Here is a 23,834-nt window from a genome sequence, read left to right on the forward strand (position 1 = left end):
GCTCCATTCGAATTCATAGAACTTACTACTTGCAGCCGTGCTCATTAAACAACTGCTTTGCTTTGACTAATTTTCACGTGGACTTCATGGACTTTGTGTTCTGTATCATTTTTCTGGCGATCTTGAAAGTGTCAAGGTGGAGTATAGGGCACAAATTTTGCTTTCCCTTCTCTTACCGTGATGTTTAGTCGTTGTGTGTCATTCGTGTGCTCATTCTTTTACAGATTGACTTCGATAAATGGATATCAGAGGAAGACTTAGACGATGAAGAAGAGAAGAGGGATATAATGAGCGACTATCCAGATTTATATGAAAAGCTCAAGAAAGAAGAGTTGGGCTACATGAAAGGTAATGCAGAATATCATTATCATCATAAATATTCTCCATTGAGTTCATCCCTTTTTGAGTTTAATAACAATGTGTATATAGTTGTTTCAGAAGCAGTAAGTTCTGTTTTTATTTTGTATTTATTCACATTCTTTAACCACATATCTGGTGAAACACGTTATTATATGTTTACTAGCAGATTTTGATTGCAGTTATATAGACAATTGACACGTAAACTTATAGCTTATTTGCGTAATGGTAAAATATCTATAAAAACTTGACACCAAGGAAACTACGACCAAAATATTTCTATCCACATGATTAATACATTCTGTTTCATGTGAATAATAACCATTTAAGTATATCAAAACTACATAATATATGCACATGCCGAACAATTTTAACATTAAAGAGTTCTTTTTCTTCCCATCATTAACTAGCATGTATTTCAATATATAAGCAAGAACATTGTCCTTTTTTCACACACACACACACTCACATATGTGTATTATGTATATGCTTAATTAGTGTTATTCCTTATAAGATGTTCATATTGTCCAGCAGTGTACCTACCTAGACACCGTCGATCAAGTTAAGAACACCGCAGTGACGCCTCCTCCGAGTACTTATGCTCAGTATGTGGGTTTTGATTCGTGCTTTTCGATATGCCATCAATCAGTTTCTTCATTTGTACCGAAAGGTGTTCTCATACATTCGTTGGGCTTGGTATATTCGGAAGAGCTATGAGGTTGTAACTGTGTGCATGTATCAATACGAAGCTGCCTCTGGATAACTGAAAACCAATTAAAACTACACTTTTCTGTTCGCAACATTCCAACACTAAAAATTCGAATAATGAATTACTTCGAATTATCCAAACAGGAGGTTCAAAAGTTCGATTTACCCATGATTTTTACCAGTAATTTCAATACAATTTTCAAGGGAAATTAGTTATCGTTCGACTTATCCAATATTTCGCATTATCCAAGTTCAAATTAACGAGAGTTTGCTGTTTATACATAGCGTTTATGAACTATACCTACAAACTGTAAGAAGTGATTCCTCAGATCGAAATAAGAAAGAAGTTCATTTGAATCTGTAAGGAGAGGTGCGTAGTTTTAGAGCCGTCCAAAACGGTGGGAAAACAGCATTGCAATATTCGTTATTTAGAACACGAGAAACTATGGAGTGAAGGTCCATATCAGCTTAAAGGAAGTCACACGTATGCCATCAAGAAGTGCAATATGCAGCATAATTCCCAGACATAATCCCAAGAAAATTCTCGGGTATTCTCTGCCTTGGAGATGGATTCAAAATAGACAAAAGGCAAGCCTTAATAGTAGTGAACACTTAATGCTTTGGAAGGAAATTGGACGTGTTAGGACCACCAGTTCCACGGCTCCTCATCTTCCAAATCGCACGTAACAATGTATTATTTCATACTTCACGTTTTTTTACTTAGCGTAAAACAATATATTGCAGCATGCGATTCCGAACATGAGGAACCGCGAAACTGGTGACCCCTAACACTTTCGACTTCCTATACTACTGGTGCTACCTATAACACTCTCTTACATGTTCAGTGCACTGTCAAGCTTTACCTTTTGTCTACTTTGGACCCATCTTTCATTCTGAGAATTTTCTTAGGAACACGTCTGGAAAATATGCTCTATAAGAAATTCCTTGCCCACACATTGCACATTGCTGAAATATACATTTTTGGTGGTGTATGTGTGACTCCCTTTACGCTGATATGGACGTTTCGTCCACAGTTTCTCATTTTCTAAACAACGCTTGTTGTAGTGTAGTTTTTTCAACGCTTTTGGAGAGCCCTAGCTCTGAAACTACGGACTTCTTCCCTACAGACCCATATGACTTTTTTCCTAATGTGATGTGAGGAATCACCTCTTAGAGATTGTCGGTATAGTCCATTAACACCGTATATATATTTACCAAACAAAAATCCCTGTTGTGCGACCATGTTGTATTAAAAACAATAACATTTGGAAATACGTTGATCTGGGCCTATGTTGAATGTAATTATGGTTATTATGTGTAGTTACGTAGACTTTTAAAAGTAGTTACAGACGTGGACAATTGGCAATTTTAGGATTTTCACGTGAAAATTGAAGAAAATCATAAATTAAAAAAAGAATACGTATGTAAACGTTTTAATATCTGAATAATTTTGTATCCCACTACATTCTACGTCCTGTTACAGTATTTCAGTAGTTTGTATGAAAACCCTTGGCTTGGCATAGTGCATGGATTTGTTTTGGTATCTGGTTTATTAATGTACATCAAAAGTTCTTTATTTTTAAATCACCGTGCCATACATTATTCACCACTTCTATCAGCTGGTTTCTCGAAGTTGGTTGCTGCTCCGTTACTTTATTCTTTAGGAAGGCCCACAGAGACTCTATGGAGTTCGTATCTGGGCTGTTTCCAGGCCACGGAAGGACTCTGACGCCTTTCTGTTCTAAAGTCTTGGAAACAGTCTTAGCCTTGTGGCATGACGCACCATCATGCATAAAAATCGCGTCCCTAGATGGAAACGATTCACGCAACTGTGGCAAAAGATGTTCTTTGATGATTTTTTGATATTGCCCTGCGTTCATGTTTCCTTTTACTACATAGAGACGTGAAGTTCCTTTCTCACTAATGCAGCTCCATACCATCACTCGTGTTGCATATTTCACGGTTTAACTTAAACAGTCTGCCTTAAAGACTTCGCCTTCGGTTCTCCTCCCATACTAGGAGGTCTCCTCTTCTACAGAAAATATGGTCTCATCACTGAATACAACCTGTGAACAAGTGACCATGTTTTAATGACTTTAAAATTACTCGTTCAATACTCAATAATACAGGCAACTTGCACAGTTGCAATTTATCAAATTACACTTAAATGAAAAATTAAGTGACGTATTACTACACTCAGATAACAAATAAAATATCAACCCATCTTTCCCCAATCATCTGCAGTCGAATCCTGGTGATTGTTAGCTCATTACTACAGTTTCTTTACCATCGGCGGGAGCAGTTTCTGTTTCTTTCTTGGACGCCTAGCTTTCAGCCCTCTCTCAAACAATCGGCGACAAACACTTCTCGATGAAACATAAACAGTAGCATTTGCGAGCATTCCCTGTAATTATGTGGAAGTTGCTCGACGATTTTTTCTTAATTCCTTCACCAGCAGTCTGTCTGTGTAAGCTGATAGAGATTACTTTCGGCCACAAGCACCTTTACGTTTTTGTGACAGTGCATTCCTACGGCTTAAGGGGATCTGGTACCTCTTCGCTTAGGTTTCTAACTCTCCATTTGATAACATGTAAAATTTAATATGGTAATTTCTAACAAAGTATTGCAGGTAATGACTTGAAATTTTTAATACAAATACACAAGACCCATATAAATCCAACCACGGTCTCCAATTTACGTTACATGCGTTAGATTAATTGTAATATATCCTTCAGTAAGTTTGGCAACTATGCTGTATATAGTATATGGATAGATCTTTTTGAAGGAATTGAGAGCCCTCGGAACCTCTAGCCCTACTAGTCTTCGCGACACGTGGTAGTGATTTATGAGCGCTTCAGGCTAAAAACCAATGTCGCCTCTGATCCTTTCTTTCTAATTTTCTTTCTTTTTTTCCTTTTTTTTTTCAAAAACTTGTTTTGGGCAGCTTTGCCCTTTTGTCGGCTGTCTATAGAAATAGCAGTCATACTCCCTGGAATTGTTGATTCTCGGTTGGAACAGTCACTTCCTCTCCGTCGTGAACCTCAGTGTCAGATTCGACAAACAAAAATAAACTCGAAGACAGTAAATGTAAAAAGACAACAGCAGCAGTAGTTTGTATTAAAAATTTGGAACGAACAAAAATATTGTATCTAAATAACGTATTTGTGTTAAATGTACTTTATCATAATAAGAAGTTCTATATTGTTCTCGTATAAGATGCTATAAATGCTCTACTTTGTAATAAAACTAAAAGTAATGTCTTTGAAAGATGGTATTAGACTTGGCAAAAATTGGTTTTGTGGGGTCAATGTAATAATTTCATACATACAATATTTTTATTCAATTTTCAGACATTAGTGTATTGGTAATATACAAAGTGTACAGTACATGTAATCAGTGTACAATATTAAAGATATTTTATTGATAATTGCTTTCTGGATGAATTAACTTCAAGCATATAATCATTCTATTCTTTTCTATAGTGTAATTAATATAAATGTGTACACAGAGTATAAATGTTGTTTGACAATAGTAAAGTATTTTGTTGGGAAAAGATGCTTTTTGTAGGGTCGTTTTAATTTCAGATATATAGTTTCGTTTTCATAAAGTAATTAATATAAATGTATCAACAGTATAAATGTCGTTAGTGTTAGAAATGTAGTGAAATATTTCTTTGATAATTGTTGTAGAATCATTTGAATTTTAACCTTATAGTCATTCAATGGGGTTTCATAGTCTAATGGTTAGAGCGTTCGACTCTTGATCGCCTGGTTCAAGGTTCGATTCCCTGCTAGAATACTCAAATTATTGGCGTCTGCCCATCGTCGTGAGGCAAGCTGGGTAGCCATGTGATTAAAAGACATGACATTCTATATAGTTAATATAAATATATACACAGTACAAATGTTGTTTGACAGTAGTGAGGTATTTCGTTGATAATTTATTTTTGTAAGATGTATACTATTTTTATAATGGTAGAATGTGTGTATACTATTTATAAGATGCAGACCTATACATTTCTTTGTATAGACTTTTATAATGTATAATGAATTTTTATAATCAAGAGCGAAAGTTTAAAACCTTAGAATGGGCGAATTTTGCCACAAAAGTGAGATGTACCCGTAGAAAGATTAATAATAATAATAATAATAATAATAATAATAATAATAATAATAATAATAATAATAATAATAAAAGAAGGAATGAAGACGTACTAAAGGAAGCTAGTAAAGGACGACAGATCATGAAGATAATAGGAAAGAGAAGAAAGAGCATGCTTACCTATCTTATTCGACACTCAGATCATACCGTGTTGATAGAGGAAAAGGCAGAAGAAAAACCAGGAAGTGGAAGACCAAGTATAGAAAAATCTATAAGTTTTACGTCCCACAGTTATGCCTGGTAGGTTAAAGGAGCTAGTGATGTTGAGAAATGAAGGAAATGGTGGAATGCAGAAAGTGGAAGGAAACGGGAGAACCCTGAGAAATCCCCCACACATGGTGTTTATCCTCCACAAAGTCCACTTGGTGCGAGCTGAGATCGAAATAAGAACGACATGCATTAGAGGTGAACGCTCTACCACTGAGCCACCGCGGCCCGACCAAGGATAGATGCAGTAACGAAGAAGAGACCTTATCAAATTATAAAACAGCTCTCCCAGGGGAGAGAAAAGTTTTAAAATTTCCTTCTTGCCCATCAACCTATGATTAAAGTGAGGAAGATTATGATTATTATTATTATTATTCAAGATGGCGCCGTCTGAAGACGCATGTGGATTGTGTGACAAGCCATTTTTTGGCAAACAATTAGTACTAGCATTCAGTTTATGTGCAAAAAGGTTTCACGTGAAAAATTGTCTAAAATTTGGACGTATAGAGTACGATATGTACTCAGAAAAAGGTATATCAACGTACAAATGTCAAAATTGTATAAGGAACAGGGACGACAGCACAATGGTCACCCCCATACTGACGAAGAATATTAGGACACAAATTAACAGCCAGAGCAAGAATTCAGACTCTGAAATAAGTGATTATGAAGATGATGAAAATGCAGGTACAGTCTTAAATAGAAATAATGTAAATTGTTCCACGTGTTGTGACACAATGAAAAATAAACTTTGTCAAGTGTTATCAATATTAAAGGACATGAATGAAAAATATGATTCATTGAGAGCTGAAATAATATCAGTTAAACAAGAAAATATAAAATTGAGTGAATTAATATTGAGTGGAAATAAAATTAAAACATTTGCTGAGGTAGTGAATAGTCCATCGCCAAACAAACAAAACGGTGTACAAAGTGAAAATATAAACACAACCAGGAAGGTCAATGAATCAGTTTGCAGCACATCACAAGAAGACAGAAGTGTGGGTGATAGTGAATGGCAGGTTGTTACAAAACGCTCGAAGCGTAATATCCAAGCAAGACAGACAGAAGTGAATGGCAGGTTGTTACAAAACGCTCGAAGCGTAATATCCAAGCAAGACAGACAGAAACAAACCAAATGCATGAGTCAGGTCTACCTAACAGAAATCGTTCCAATTTAATGAAAGGAAAAATGAACACTGATAAGCTAAAGGTCAATAAGAAACCCTCTCGTGTGGCTGTTTCATTCGTTACACGGCTTGACCCAACTGTTTCTTGTAATGATGTTAGTGAGTTCGTGAAAGAAAGTGTAAATATTGAAGTTGGGAAGTGCGTAAAATTAAAAACCAAACATAATAGTTACTCTTCATTTTATGTAAGTGTACAAGAAAATGAGTTTGATACTGTATGTAATACAAATGTGTGGCCTGATGGTGTATTGTTTACTAGCTTTATGGGTCGTCTAAAAAGTGAAATAGTTGTAGAAGAAACTGAAAATGAATTGAGCGAAAAGGTAGAAAAGTCAGGTAAATAAAATTGTCTTTCTTTGTAGCTTAAATCAAATATGAGTACCTTGCACTTATTTTATCAAAATGTAAATGGTATTAATACAAAAGAACGGTCTTTCACTGACGAAGTAAATTGTGAAGATTACGATATCTATTGTATTACAAAAACATGGCTAAAGGAAACAAATGTACATTTCGTACAATTATCAAATAAGTACAATATCATTAGGAAAGATAGGAACCTGACACTAGAAAACAAATCTAAGGGAGGTGGGTGTATGATTTTAATAAACAATAAATACTCGTATACAATGATACAAGTTCCTGACGATAGGTTGGACGTAATAATATTAAAAATTTTAATCCCTGACAATAAAACACTTTTACTATGTTTACACTATTTTCCACCTACACTACCGTTAAACAATTTTATAGACTACTGTGATTAGTTGTGTTCCTACTTATTGACAATAAAAAGTAATTTTATAATATTAGGTGATTTTAATGCTGGAGGAATTGACTGGAAAACAGGGACTGTAACTGATAGCAATTTTTATGCTAAGAAAAAAGCAGAAAAGGTAATAGAATTAAGCAACCTTCTCCAATTAAACCAGCTAAGTAAGTCCTATGATGCCGTAAATAAAGATAGAGTACTTGACTTGTTGCTGACGAATATAGAAAATAGTACAATTAATTTTAATGTTGAACCATTAACTAAAATCGATCGTTTCCACCCACCATTTGTATATTCATGGAATATTATAAGAAACAATAGCTCAAAAAAGAATACAAAACAGACCAGTAATTATGACTTCAAAAAAGCTGATTTCTTGCAGGTTTATTACGGAATAAAGAAAATAAATGAAATTAATGATCCTACCAACAATGTAGATAAAATGTCTGAAAATTTGTATGACAAAATATATGAAGTTTTCGATTCCCATGTACCAAAGAAACTGTATAATAATAATAATATGACATATAAGGACCCGTGGATGAATAGAGACCTTAAATCATTAATAAATAAGAAAACAAAATATTTTGTAAAGGCCAAACAATCAAATAATAAAATATGGTATCAGAGGTACTCCGATTTAAGAAAGTTGGACAAAAAGAAATATCTAGAGGCTAGAAAATTTTACTTTTTAACGTTAGAGAACAGTACTTGTAATGACAGTTTGTACTTCTGGAGAACATTCAAACAATCACATAACAAACAAATGCCAAAACAGATAAAATATAATAATACATCAGTGTCAGAAATTTTAGATATAGCAGAATGTTTTAAAGTTGTATTTCATAATTCATTTAATTCTGATTCCAACCAGAATAAAAAATGTAAGGTTCTGAAACTGACAAAATGATAATTATGTACCCATTTGTACTCCATCTTTCACGCAAAAAGAAATAATTGAAACAATCAGTAAAATTAAGGAAAGTACTACACCTGGGCCTGATAACATTCCATATATCATTAAAGCCTGTAGTAATGAAATAACGTCAAATTTAGCTATTATATGTAACACATCGTTAAAGACTGGAGTATTTCCTTCAAAATGGAAGCAAATATATGTTATGCCAATATACAAATCTGGTGATAGATATGATGTTAAAAATTATAGGCCTATTAGTTTGGTAAGTGCATTCTCTAAGATTTTTGAATTAATCGTACACCAACATTTATATTTTAATGTAAAGAATGTTTTAAGTGATATGCAACATGGTTTTTATAAAGGTAGATCGATTGCAACGAATCTCATTCATTTTACAGATTTTACGTACTTTGCACTAAAAAGTAATTTACAGGTTGATGTTATATATATTGATATGTCAAAGGCCTTTGACTCTATTGATCATAAATTACTTCTGAATAAATTATCAAACATTGGCCTATCACTGTCTTATATTAAATGGTTTGAAAGTTACTTATCAAATAGAACTTTTAAGGTAAAAATTGGCAAGGTAACATCTACTCAAGGTCAAATAGGGAAGGGAATACCTCAAGGGTCTCCCCTGGGTCCGCTTCTTTTTTCTCTATTCATCAATGACCTACCAGGAAAAGTAAGGTATTCAAAAATACTATTATACGCAGACGACATAAAGCTCTTTAGAATAGTTAATAATGAGTATGATAATTATCTCCTGCAGAAAGACTTAGATGCAGTAAACCATTGGTGCGAGAATAATTTATTAACTATTAACTCTGGAAAAACTAGATATATGACATTTACTAATAAAACTCAATACTTTGTCAGTAAATATAATATTCATGGAGTAAGAATAAACAAAGTAGAGCAAATTAAAGATCTTGGTATTACTTATGACAGACAATTGAAATTTAGTAATCACATAAATGATTTAGTACAATCAACGAGAAAAACCATAGGTTTTATCTTTAATCAATGGCCTGATTTTTTAAATGGTAGTTCTTATGTGTACTTATGTAAGACACGTGTTAGATCCAAACTTGAATTTGGTTCAGTCGTTTGGAACAGCTTGTCTAATATACTTATTAACAAACTTGAAGCAGTACAGAAATGTTTTATACGACTACTATGTTATAAAATGAAAAAGGACTACTATTCACACGAGTATGAATATTGGTTAACTTTTTGGGGACTTCAATCTCTAGCAGAAAGAAGAAATTTTATGGATAAATACTTTATTCAAATGGTATTGGATAATAAATATATTAGCGATTACTGCTTGGAAAATATAGGAATAAGAGTGCCGTTTATAGTGTAAGAAGTCAGTCAACATTGGTAGCACTAAATTCAAAACGCGAAATATTGAGAAGAGTGACAATGTCTTATAACAGTTTAAAATGAACATTTATTGGGAGAAACAATAGAGCAATTATTTTATTTAATTATATTTTTTCCAAAGATTAATTTGTTTTAACTTCACGACAAAGGCCTTCATTTTATTATTATTCTATATCTTTAGAATCTTTATTTATAACATTTTATTCAAATAACCAATATTTTATGTGGAAATGTGACAATAGGTAACCAGGATCTTTTACATAGAAGATACGAAATTTAAGCAAAGTTGACTCATTATTTTAACGATAGTTAAATGAAACTTTAATTTCCATAGTTCTGTTAATAGTATTTTATGATATTGACTGTATCTATTTTAATCTTATTTTATAATCAGCTTTAATCTTGTAATGTGAATATATTAAACTTCTGACAAGGGTCTTAACCTACTAATATTCATTCTATATCACAAATTTTCTGGTCTGTTTTAAATGATTGTATAATAGTCCTAACATAGTGCTGTATTTTTGCCAATGAGCTGTTCACAGCACTGAAAATAAAGTTATTATTATTATTATTATTATTATTATTATTATTATTAAATTATTATTATTATTATTATCAGTGGCGTATTTACGATTTTGTTTCGGGGGGCTTTGCTAAATTTTGGTGGGCTTTGCCTGAAAATGTGAAAATTCTGCAAGATATTTCATATACTTTAGTATAGTAAGATTTCAGGGGGGGCTTAAATACGCCACTGATTATTATTATTAAAATTTTATCGAGAATGCACTTCTGGGTTTCCTTCTAAAAAGAAATACTACTTCCAACTATGGTTATCTTACTTTTTACAAATTTGTCTAATTCAATATTGGTTTAAATAGTAGTTTTCAAGCTACGAGTTCTTTGACTAACTGAATAGTGCACGCCCCTTCTGGCTGACTCGCCACTATTTAGCATTAAATTTCAGTTGTCTCGATATATTTGCATAAGTTTATTATTTCTAAAATAAACATTACGTACAAGGTCTATTCAAATTGATATCAAGTTTTTCTGACATGTGTATATTACGCATATCTTTCTTAATTTGCATTACTCACATTACCCCAGAGAACGAACAAATTTTAGAGTTCTGGTTTGAACTTCTCTTACAATAATAAGCAAATATACGAGGAACAAATTTACCATTATTGACGATGCGGAGGGGAGGAGATTTTCTGGACTAGGAAGGAATGTGTGCGGGTGCAGAGCAGAGGTATGCACGGGCCGGAATTTTCAGCCCGGGTCCGGCCCGTGAATTTACAATGTGAGGCCCGACCCCAGTCCGAAATGTCTTAGTATTTAGGCCCGAGCCCGGACTGAGCTCTGTGATAATCAAATGAGCCCGAAATAAGTCCGAATTACAAAAACTTAATTATTAATTCAAAATTGTATTTTTATTTACGGCAATTCGAGGTTTGATTTTGCAGAAGTCCTCCAGAAAGAAAGGTGCAATTTGTATCTTTTTACACAATATTTACAAAGTTAGGCCAGAAAAAGTCCGAGAAATATGGTTGTATATTTAAAAATTCACAGCCCGAACCCAGGGGCGTCATTTAGGGGGCAGGGAGGGGCATTTGCCCCTCTGAGTTTGAGATTTATATATATTTTATCAATAGAATAGTAGTAAGTCAGTGAAAAACGCGAAATGTTATATATATCAAGGGGTCTTGCCCCCCCCCCCAAGCCAAATCTGAAATGACGCTACTGCCCGAATCCCTCCCGGGCCCGAAGTGATGCATGCTTTGTAGGCCCGAGCACGTGCAGACCTCTAGTGTAGACGCGTTTCAAGTGGTGGGCGACTGCCCACGGCCTTGCATCTTTAAGGACCTCGCAAAGACCAACGAGCCTAAAACGATTTGGCACTCACTTTTGTCGATGCAACAATAGAAACAAATATGAATTCGGACTTATTTACAGAAAAACAATACATAAGGCTTCAAACTAACTTTTCATCTATTCGTATATATTAGATCGCTAGCATACGCGACAGGCGGCGAGTTTATTTTAGATTGCATATAAGTCTTTATCGTTGAGATGAATTGTTTTCGATAATTTTTTTTATAATTAACAATTTTTAAAAAGGGGCGCCGGAAGGACTCGTAAACCTTACTCGCTTTGCTGTGCAGATGGTATAGTCAAAATCAATACTGGATAGTGAAAGTGTAAGTGTAAAGGCTAATATGGAACAGAGAAACAAAAGAGAACTTCTTCAGAAGGGAATTGGGAGGGGAGGGGAGGAGAGTACAATACTGTAACACTTGAAATGCGTCTTGATCTGTATACCTCAACAAACTTTTCTTATTAGATTACGCAATTTCTAGTTTCTTACTCCGATTATTCAAAGTATTCAAATGTTCTCGGAGGGAGTGACCGCCCCTCCCTTTAATCCGTCCGTAGTGTCATTCAGTTTTGCTTTTTGCTACTAATTCAAAATGCTTTCCGAAACAAGTTGTCTTCTTGTGACTGCAGGGGCTGGAAGAAACAAACAAACCGTGAAAGGAAGAAAGAAGTGGTTTGGGGCTCTTACAGTCCAGACCATTCTAACCACTGAGAAGTGAGAATCACAACGTGATTTTTCTGGTAAGAGCGTCCTTTTAAAAGCAGCTAACAAGCAAACAGATGGTCAGCCCTCTCCCCTCTGCAGCATACTTTTTATTCTCTGTTGCCAAACTTACTGAAGAATATATTGCAATTAATCTAACGCATGTAACGTAAATTGGAGACCGTGGTTGGATTTATATGTGTCTTGTGTATTTGTATTAAAAATTTCAAGTCATTACCTGCAATACTTTGTTAGAAATTACCATATTAAATTTTACATGTTATCAAATGGAGAGTTAGAAACCTAAACGAAGAGGTACCAGATCCCCTTAAGTTTTCTTCAAATCTTGTAATATACGATGCACTGACCCCTATGTTTCTACTAATCTCCAACTTGAACATGCTTTTCAAGTTCAACAAACTTCGAATTATCGCTCGTTTCTTTGGCGATACATCTTTAACCACTGTTCACAACAATTCAAAGAATCCTCTTCAAGCAAAGGGGCCACGGTGGCTCAGTGGTAGAGCGTTCACCTCTGGTGCTTGGGGTCCCGGGTTCGATCCCAGCCCCCGCCAAGTGAACTTTGTGGTGGACAAACATCGTGTGCGTGGGTTTTCTCGGGTTCTCCCGTTTCCTCCCACTTTCTTCATTCCACCATTTCATTCATTACTCATCATCACCGTCTCCTTTAGCCTAACCGGCATAACCGTAGGACGTAAAACTCAAAGATTTCATTTCATTTCATTTCCTCAAACACTCAAAATCACACTTAAACCACTCTCCATGCACACAAGACACTCGTAAATGAACAAGTAACTGCATCAGTAAGTTCTTTTCCTATCAAGAAAGGCTTTTCACTGAACATTATCAGCGATTTTACCTTCAAAGACCAGTTTACTTGCTCCCAGGGCTTTTCCGCCGTTCAAACATTCCTCGTCTAGAAACCGTGTGTCCCCATATTGCGTCAGATTACTGGATGAATCGTGACTCAGCTGTCGTGTATGAATTCGTAAACAACTTAGAAATGTTGCTCAGTGATAACATTATCATGTGGTGTCTCAAAACTGACTAGCTCTCTTCAACAGGATTTAGGAAATGGAATAAATCAACAAATTTGCGTGAATTTCAAAAATTGCTAATAATTTGTCCACGTCTGTATATGGTGGACACCTAAAATTAACGAAGTATAATTCTTGATATTGTCAGATTTATTAATGGATCTAACGAAAAGGTTTTTACATATTTTATTTGTATAAGCGACAGTAATTCTGTAAAAAAAAAATCACGTGTTTAAGTTGTAAATAGCACCGTCAACAATTCATTAAATTTATTTTGTTTTTCAGAGGATATTAAGAAAGTGTACCTTTTGTTCTACAATTTGAGTCAGTTCGTCGGCTTTCTGTATATTATGATAGTAATGGGTATAAGATATTTCCGTGATGGACCAGGTAAGTTTCTAATTCTCATTTTCTCTTAATTTTACTGCTTTTATTTAAACATGTTTTAGTCGTATATTATATAACAAGCATTATCCAAAATAATTCGGATCAGAGACCAATTACGATACGAAAGGAAGTGGAAGTAGTTTCGTTCGTTTATATGGCTAAAAATTCCATTATTTTAGCATTTTTCTAAGTGTGAACTTAAATGAATTGTGCGTCACTATTTATCATAAGGGAGTGTAAATACCTAAATATTTAAGGAAATAGTTTTCAAATGTGTTCAGTATCAGACGAACTGAAGAGCGAATGAGAAAAAATAGTCCTTTTTAATTCCTATACAGATTGTTTCGTCTGGAATTTCGAGGGACATTAACTGAAAACAACAACATAATATGAGGAAATGACCTAATGATCCTCAGTGTGAAAACATTGTATTATCTCAAACCATATTTTTGTGTCGAGCTACGAATATCTTCAGTTGTGTACTATTTAAGAAGAAGTTTTCGAAATTGAAATATTTTAACAGGCAAGTTAAATTTCGTATATTATATTGGGGGCGTAGAGCACATAATGAGCATTAAGAGTCACACCTCATTTTTTTAAAAAACATCTATTATTATTATTATTATTATTATTATTATTATTATTATTATTATTATTATTATTATTATTATTATTATTATTATTATTATTATTGTTAAATATTCCATGAATAAATTGTTAATGATGTGCTCTGGATTAGATTGAGTCTCATCTTTTACAAGAAACGTTGTTTTTATACTGATGTATAATACTAAATATCAATACTACCATCCTTACTACATTACAGTTCAATATATGGCAGTAAATTGACATGATAAAAATAGTTCTTAATTATATCTATTTCTTTATGAATATTCAGTTTGTCCCTCAAAATAACATAAAGATTAACTTCCAACAAATCGAAATATGAGTTTCTATGTAAATAAGTTCAGCGCAGAAAAATTTCTATGGCGTACGAAAGCCCATGAATTAAGTATAGACTTAGTATAACAAATCCTCAATACTCCTTAAGAAATTTTAAGTCGATTATTCATCTTAAGAAGATTATTAAAAAGATGACTGAAAACAATTCTATTGATTACGTCTACCGTTTTGGTCACTTATTCTGTAATGTTTACTGCAAGCATGGTTAGCAAAGCTAGCAGAAACGTGGTAACTAATTAGATTACGTTTTGACACCGGCTACTTTCGTATTCGTAGCAAAATAAAACAGAGTCTTTGAAAATAAGAAGGGTTTTCAGTTAACGTGAGAAATTGAAGTCAGCAGGCTTCCAAGATTAATGAAAAAGAATCTGTTGATTAAAATATAAATAGTTTATAATCTGTCAATACTTTCTCTGTTGTAGCTATAACTATTAGCGTATGAAAGACTAATACACTAATTAGTCTCTGGAATTGTAACTTAATAGCTAAGGTCTCAGCAACATAAGGAATTACTAGATTACCGCTGTTTCTATTTTGATACCAAAATTTCCAATTATTGGGCTCCAAATTCAAATTATCAATGCCGCGAAATATAGCCCACTACATTAACAAGAAGAACTACATTTAGTTTGAGTCTCTGCTTGCAGATAGCGCTTTTGTAGAGCTTTGCTTTTATCCAACGAGACCCGATATGAGTGAAATTAGGAAATAGAAATTTCATCCATCCGTTGCTATTGAGTTTTTTCATGTGAAGAAAAACAAAACAAAAATACACCATATAACTCGACACCAATTTTTATATAAGAAACAATAATTGTATTTACTTATGTATTCTTTATGTATAAAGATGACAAGACTCATAGCGAGTCACTTTTCTAACTAAAAGTTACATTTTTCAAGTTGGTCACTAAAAGTTACTTTTTTTTTTTCAAATTTCTCACTAAAAGTTACTTCGGGGTGGGGGGTAAAGTCATTTCTTTCGTGTGATTTATTTATGTTTTGCATTGGCAGTTTTCTAAGAAAAATATGAAAATTAATTGAAAAAAGGCAAAAACTTGTTACTTAATACTATTCCGAAAACTTCAGTACTTGCTGCCACATGTGAACTAAGCTTTATTCTCAATTCAGCCATTATTCTTTCCAAAGCAATATTTACGTTTACCAGCCATGTGGTACCAAGACAAAATTTGTAACAAACCATTTGTACAACGCAAAATTTTATTACCATTAAATGGTCATCTAGATGGTATGTATTAATTACAATATTTTAATTTTGTATTATTGCACATAATGAAAATATAGAAATTTAGCCTTACCCCATCCAGAACAAAGTTGAAATACAAAACCGTGCAAAGTATGTAATGAATAATGAACCTCTAAACACAAGTAATCCTTTTCTTATTATTATTATTAGCTGAGAAATTTAAGGGAAATAATTTTTAATCTTAACGTGTTAAAACATTACTTATTTCAGCTATAATCCACCCGGCCCTAGTTTGGTTGAAAAAAAGAAAAAAAATGTAAAATTCAATTTATCCCTAAGTTTGGCATCAAGGTTTAAAGTTACTTTTTGGTGAGATTTTTGTAACTTTTTGGTCACTTCTTCATGTGCTTTTGGTCACTTTTCAACTACTTAGAAGAGACCAGACCACTATGAGTCCTGAGATGAAACAAAACTGTTATTTTCGAAATCAACGTTCATTTACTTAATACGTATATCACTTTTTGTTTTTACCTTACGCTTAAAATTGAATTAATAGATTTGGAAAGTTCTTATCAGTGACCACCAATCTTACAACCATTATATATCGCAAATTCGATTATTGTGGTTTCTATCGTAGCAACAAGAATCGCGATAATCGAAGTACGTCTGTAAATAAATTTTGCATCTTTTGTACCTTCAAATTGTGTTGAGTAAGTTGGGAACATCCAGTATGCGTTACTAAGTACTTTAGTTATGTGCTAACCAGCCAAAACATTATGACCACCTACCTCAGTGGTCACCAAACTTATGAAGCTTCTGAGCTACCGTACTGTTTTTAAATCCTACTGTGAGCTACCAACCAAAAGAACTACCAACTTTTTTTTAAAAAAAATCTTACATTTGTTTATTGCCTATAAACTTACCTTTCTAGAAAATATGAAATAAAACTATGTCTAATATACACACGAAAAACAACGTGCACATCCCCACGCGTATACAGTCAACCGTGAGATAAGGCTGATAATGACAGTTGCGCAGGAGAAACAAGCAGTTGTTGTCGTCAGCATTCCCTATCGTTAGGGTTAGCTCAGTAGAGAAATCAAAGTTAGCCAACCGGGAGCGTCAACGCGATCTACCGAAAATATCCCCGTGAACTACTAGAAGCTCGCGATCGACAGTTTGGCGATCACTGACCTGCCTAATATTTTATGTCCATTTTTGACTCGCAGAACAGCAGCAATGCTGTTATGCATGGAAGCAATGAGGCCTTGGTAGGTGGCTAGATTATAAGCGCACCATATTTGCGCGCACACATACGCACGAGTCATTTAATTCCTGTAAACTCCGCGCAGGAGCGTAAGAGCTCAAGTTTGACGTTTAATGGCATCCCAAACATATGCAATTGGGCTTAGATTGGGTGACTTTGGAGGCTATTGCAACATTTGATATTCACCACTGTGCTTCTCGAATCACTCCAGCACAACGCTGGCCTTATGACACGAAGTGTTGCTCTGCTGAAAGATGTCATTGGCAGTTGGAAATATGGCCCGCATGAATAGGTGTACATGGTCAGCAGTGAACTGGTAATAACTAGGAGCCGTCATGGTTCCCTCTGCATGCACTACCGAACTCATGGATGGGCATACAATGGTTCCCCAAATCATAATAGAGCTACCACCGGCCTACTGTGCACATCTCGAACAGCTGTCCCCCTGTAAGACAACAGATCCTTACCCGGCCATCGATGTGATTAAAACAATATCGTCATTCGTTGGACCATTCAACGTTGTGCCATTGTTCGGTGGTCCAATGAGAATGGACACGTGCCCATTCCAGTCGTAATCGACGATGCCGTGCGGTTACCATTTGTACACGTATGGAACGTCGGTTGCGGAGGCCCATATCTAAGTACACGGTAAACTTCTGTGAGTGCAGATACACTAGTATTAAAGTGCGTTGTAAATTGTGCTACATTTTGTACTCTTGCCTGTTTTACCATCTACGACTTACGACTTCTTTAATGAAGTGTTGCCGCCCCATATCTTCTGGTTTGGTGTGCTGGTTTCAGTGCCCTTTTCCCACCTTTGTAAGAACTAACCACGAACACGTGACAAGTTGCGCTGTTTCCGAGATGCTTGTTCCCAGTCATCTGGGTATCACAATCTAGCCCCTATCAAACTCTCATATATCGTTCACCTTCCCCATTCTACGCATAAGCATCACACTAACTTATAGAGCAAGGTCTCTATCACGGCATGGAATGCGGTTCTGCTGTGCTTCCGTATCTCTTGTCAGCCCAACAGCCGAATCAAGAAGTAACGGGTGGCGTTTTGGCTCGTAATATATATTCACTTACTCTTTAAGTGCAAACATAATTTTGTTTTCCCTTATGTTTTATAGACTCAATGGAAGGAACTTACGAAGCTGTTGGTTCGGCTTTGAAATTTTGCCAATTGATGCAGTTTCTGGAAGTCCTGCATCCGATGTTTGGCTACACGAGAGGGAATGTAGTTACACCCTTACTGCAGGTAAAAGAAAGAAAAAAAGTTTTGTTGTACTAAATACTTGAGTATTAAATACCTTGCTTTATATTTATCTTGAAAGATTTAAGTTACAAATAAATAATAGTCATTTGTTACAGAAGAAATCTCGGCCGTACAGCAGTTTCACTAAGAAAGTATGAGCAGCGGTGACTGTCTGGTGTTGATGCAGGGACACACCTAAAAAAAATTAACTTTCTCCTCCCTTCTCCAAGAAACATTACCTACGGAACTACAATTATTTGACTATGAAGTAACAAAAAATAGTCATTGTTACCGTTTTGAAAGATATAAACTTTTCTTTAAAAATGTTAACTTTATCTGGACGCACCAGTTGTTCCGTCGGGGCATACCATCTTAAAATGCTGAATTAAATACTACTATGTGAAACTGGGAGTACAAGAGGATGTTTTTCAGGGTGTCTACTGGTCATGAAAGTCATGAAAGTCATGAAAAAGTCATATATTTTGCTTAGTGGTCATGAAAGCCATGAAAAAGTCCTTTATTTACCCAACTGGTCATGAAAATCTGAAATCTCAGAGTATATTTTTATACTTCATTCTTTTATACCTCATACTGCATGTACTGAAACAGTTGTGTCAGGTCAGTAATTGTGAGAATTTCCCCCACCAGTTAGTGCTGGCTAACTGGTACTTTACTGTCTTCCTAGCTGCTCCCCATTTCATCTTCTAGTCTCTGTAATATAGTAACAACTTTTTACTGTCCAACTTTCTGATCTGCTATTTCTTTACTTCTAAGAAATGTAAATTGTGTGTTTTTGGCCCTTTAGACTTATGCAAATAATATTATTCGTTTGAGTTTGCAGATTTTAAATTTGATGATCTATGTTTTTAAAACGAATTTCTTTTATAATTTGTTCTGTCTTTGGGCAGTTCTCTGAGTGCTTAATTTCAGACAAATTTCTGCTACATGGATAATTATACTCAGAATTAAAACTTCAAATACAGTATAGAGTGATTCACTGGTAAGAGCAGGCCCGTATTTAGGTAAGTGCTATTCTGTGCTCGAGCACAAGGCGGCAGAATTTTAGATTCTTTCTTTAAGATTCAGAATAAGTGATATTTAAGACTAGCAACCCGCATAGTTCCGATGCACCACTGATGGTAGGGGTTTATTATTACTAATGGTAAATTTTTATCGCCATGGTCATGAAAATTTGAACAAAAAGGTCATGAAAAGTCATGAAAAAGTCATGAATTTACTTTCTGATATTCCAGTAGACACCCTGTTTTTATATGAAAGAAAGCTGGAGTAGTACCGAAAGTTTACCTATACTACTAATCACGTATTATTCTTACAAAATTATTGATATCTTGTTTTCACAATTTCATGGTATAAATTCTGGCTTAGTACAGTTGAAACTACCGTGCTTACCATTCAATGTGTTTGCGTGGGCACTACTACCTATTTTTACCACTGAGATTATTTGAGACGTGATCCTACAGCTTATTTTAAAAACCGAAACCTTTCGTATTCTCACCGGAAATCGAACCCAGATCTACATAAAAGGTAGGAACATAGTTGATAGTATAAACCATCTTTTGAATGAATCGTATCATTGCTTTGAATGTACTGAATAGATGTGTGTTATTAAATATAAATATAAGATGTCGATGTATTGTGTATACGTAAAGCTTTTGTTTGAATCTTCAGGTTTCATCATGTAATTGTAAATTTAAATCACGAGTTAATTGTGAAAGTAAGAGTGTTAAATATTGGAATAAATTCTTAATTTTAAAGAGATTAACATTTCTTTCCACCTGAAGAAAATGGAAAATGGTTATACGATATTAAATGTTTGCCAGATGTATTGTTATTCTTAACCATCACTTGAGACAACTGTTCATTCTTTCAGACTACAAGTTTATTGTTATTTCTCCTCCCGTTTTAGTAGTCTCCAATAAAAATCACGATGGAAAATTTCACGTTGTATATTATTTTAATTTCATGTGTTTAAGATAATAGTGAAAAAGCTTTTAAAATAGCAATAGCATATACCATATATGATTCATTTTATTTTTGACTTTGTTTTGCTTACACTGTCTTTTCTTGTTCTTAAAGTAGGTTTTAGTTCATTCGTCAGATGAGTAAAATTTTCAGACTTGTGTGTCAGTTCTTATAGTTCTCTGGAAAAACAACAAAGAAGTATAGAAAAGCAAAGAGGTATTTACAAAGACTCCCTGAAACCTGTTGTTCTGTTAGAATATGTATATTTCGACAATTTGTCGTATATAAGCACACAGTGGCAAAACTATTAAAGCAGAAATTGTAATTTCAGTGATTTCTGGCCTCAGATCTTGATTTATTTACTTCCGTCTGCTTTCATTACAGGTGAGCGGAAGAGCATTTATAGTATTCTGCATGTTGGAAGCTGAACCTCGAATGCAGCCGAAACCAGTGGTATTTTACTTGTTCTTCGTATGGTCATTAAGTGAAATAGTTAGGTAAGTGGAATTTTAATTATAATAAAACATTATTAAGAAAAGAGGGTTTGGTAATTTCTAGTCGAATTTCGAATGAAATAGCTATAGAAATGATACAGAATTGGTAGTATTATATTCTAGGATTTCAGTCTATGTACTCAGTTTAATAATAATAGGCATTCACATATCTTGATATTTTGAAATGTACTTCTATATTTGGTGTTTTCTGTATTGATACCGGTAATTTATATCTCATCATTGTGTTAAATTTACCTATGAGGGCACGGTGGCTCAGTGCTAGAGCGCTCATTTGTGGTGCGAGGGGTCTCGGTCCAACCTCATATAATATGAGTTTCTAGTGGATAACATCGCATCCATAGATTTCCTCTGTTACTATCATCCCCACTGGTCATTGGTGATATCGTTCCACTAGTTATTTTTCGTAATCATTCACTTCTATTAGTCTTCAGCTTCCTTTACGTAAAGGATATATCCGTGGGTCGTAAAACTAGTTAGTCTACCGTCTGGATACTGGTGCGTGGACTGGATAGTACGTAATGATAAACTTCGTATGAAAATAAAAACGAACAGGTGATGGGTAATTAATGCGAGAAGTTTGGTAAAGACTAGAAAGAAAAATCCCTTCGAACATATGCACACACGCAGGGTTTTGTGTCCCCTGGGTTAATCTATCATCTTACACATCTTCAGTAATATTTTAAAGAGCTCTAAGGGGATATTAGTAAATACGAAAACATATTTATTTGAGGGTGCTAAAAGTATGACATCTCTCAGTATAGTTCTTCAGTAATGTGTATAAAGAAATGCATTTGCATCATTATTTTTTTTAAATGAAATGTTTTTCTTCGAATATCGAAAGGCTATAAGGTAAACCTCCACTTCCCAAGGAGAACTTGGTATTTACTGGAATTTTGGATGAGTGAGAAGTGTGAAGAAAGTTGTTCGATTCGCTACTGCTTATTTACGAGGTTCAACGGTTTAAACAAGCTCGTAGTACATCTAACTTATCATTAGTGGAGTAGAGAAGTATTGCCCTTCCCTCTGGTCTAGTGGCTAGCGCATGATACTAGGTTCAATTCCCAGTAGGCAAGCATTTGAACGCATTACGTTGGTTGGAATTCTACTTTAAACTAAATATGTTCGGGTCTTACATAGCCTCGTTGCTAAAACAGGACAGGCAAAGCAAGGCAAGTAGAGTCACACAAGTCTCAAATAACATTTTTATAATAGAGTTGTATGGTGTTGTGTTCCATAAGTTTCAACGATATGATCTGCAAAATATAATATAGCTTGCAAAGTTCCATGTGCTTGTACAATATATCCATCTATTTAGGCTTTCGTACGCTCGCGTAATATCCACACCCTAAAAATCGCAGCTTTCATCTGCTTGAAAAAAATATAAATTATGGGTATTCGTACTTTTATTCTTGTTATATAATATCACTCTTACCCCTCCCCGTTTCACGCCGTGTGAACTTTGTGGTGGACAAACACCGTGCTCGTGGGTTTTCTCGGGCTTCTTCCGTTTCCTCCCACTTTTTTCATTCCACATTTCATTCATATCTCATCATCACCGTCTCCTTTAGCCTAACCGGCATAAACGTGGGACGTAAAACTTAAAAATTTCATTTCTCCCTCCCCCTTTACTTATGATGGAGGGTGATTTTATCTGCGTAGAAAATGAAAAGAAACACATACACCTTTTTTATTTTTAAAAAATCAATTAGTTTGTCTCCAGTTGGCTCCAGAAACTCGATACAAAGTAGAGACGTTGCCGTACGCGCTCGTGCAAGTGTCCTTCAGTCACAACACAAGTGTCAGCAGTCCTCTTATCAGACAGCAGATGAGAACAAAAGGCAGTCCAGACAGGTCTTTCCTGTACCTACTTTTCTGATTTTGAGGAAATACCCGACCAGAAAGATGTATCGAAAATCAATGACGGAAAAATGCCCGTTTTTTAAAATTCGCATGAAGTCCGCACTCGTATTTTGGCTTTGCAATTTTATTAAATAATAGTAACAATAAATGCAGATCTTGCATAAGCATATACGATGACTTATTTCTGATCATAGTTTTTCAAGACTACTTGGAATAATTCCAGTTGCCTTTATTAATTTGACTTTTATTTCCAGGCACTGTATTAATCTAATTTTATTTCTGTGAATTGTGTTTATCACCGAAGTAAAGAAAGAGAAATATAATACAAACATAAATCTGAAGTAAAGCTAGGGAAACCCGTTGGGTTTAGTGTAATATGAAGAAAGCAGGGAAATTGCGGTCACAAAAAGTAAGTTGTCGAAAGTGTGTCAGTTAAACAAAGTTTAGTACCACGGTGATATTTCCGGAAACTACGTAGATTTGATAAATCACTGCCATCTCCGTTGTAAATTGAACACTACTCATGATGTTGCAGATGACAGAATTGTGCACTAGCGTGGTAGACCCGGGTTTGATTCCCGGCGGGAGGTCATGTGGTTCAGATTCCACGTTAATCATTAGGTCCACGTCTCATATAGCCTCGCTGCTGTACGGGACGTTAAACTCAAAATCAACTCGACTCAAAATTGTGCACTGGTCGTTTCCATTATAAGCCAATGGCATCCATGGCATGATCTCGCGAAATTGGTAGATACATACAGTGGATACTTAAATTGTATGGCTAATACGACCATCGCGTGACGCTTTGAGGAGCACGGTAGTTTAGTAATTAAACACTCACCCGGTGTGAAGGATGGCTGGTTCGATCCTCGGCTACGCGAGTTTGTGATTGACAGAATCCTGTCTATGGATTTTTTCAGGGTTCTCTCGTTTCGTTCCGTACTCTCATATCACCAACTATTTCATAATCTTCCACTTCTATTAGTGATCCGGCTCCTTCAGCCTAAAGGGTATAGCTTGGACGTAAAATTAAAAGTTTCATGGAGACGCGG

The 23,834-nt window shown here is 34.9% G+C and overlaps 1 protein-coding gene across 5 annotated transcripts in view; it reads left to right on the forward strand.

The window, feature by feature from the left end:
• Positions 1-23,834, forward strand: part of Hacd2 (3-hydroxyacyl-CoA dehydratase 2) — a 63,961-nt gene that overhangs the window by 28,394 nt on the left and 11,733 nt on the right. For all 5 annotated transcript variants that reach the window (XM_081733737.1, XM_081733739.1, XM_081733738.1 and 2 more), the window contains exons 5-8: positions 225-348; positions 13,631-13,735; positions 18,300-18,427; positions 20,792-20,904. In XM_081733737.1, the coding sequence (XP_081589863.1) occupies positions 225-348; positions 13,631-13,735; positions 18,300-18,427; positions 20,792-20,904 (470 nt within the window). The remainder of the gene's footprint in view (positions 1-224; positions 349-13,630; positions 13,736-18,299; positions 18,428-20,791; positions 20,905-23,834) is intronic.

Source organism: Thermobia domestica, chromosome 12 (genome assembly GCF_964235325.1).
Source record: "Thermobia domestica chromosome 12, izTheDome1.hap1.1, whole genome shotgun sequence".
Taxonomy (NCBI): Eukaryota; Metazoa; Arthropoda; class Insecta; order Zygentoma; family Lepismatidae; genus Thermobia; species Thermobia domestica.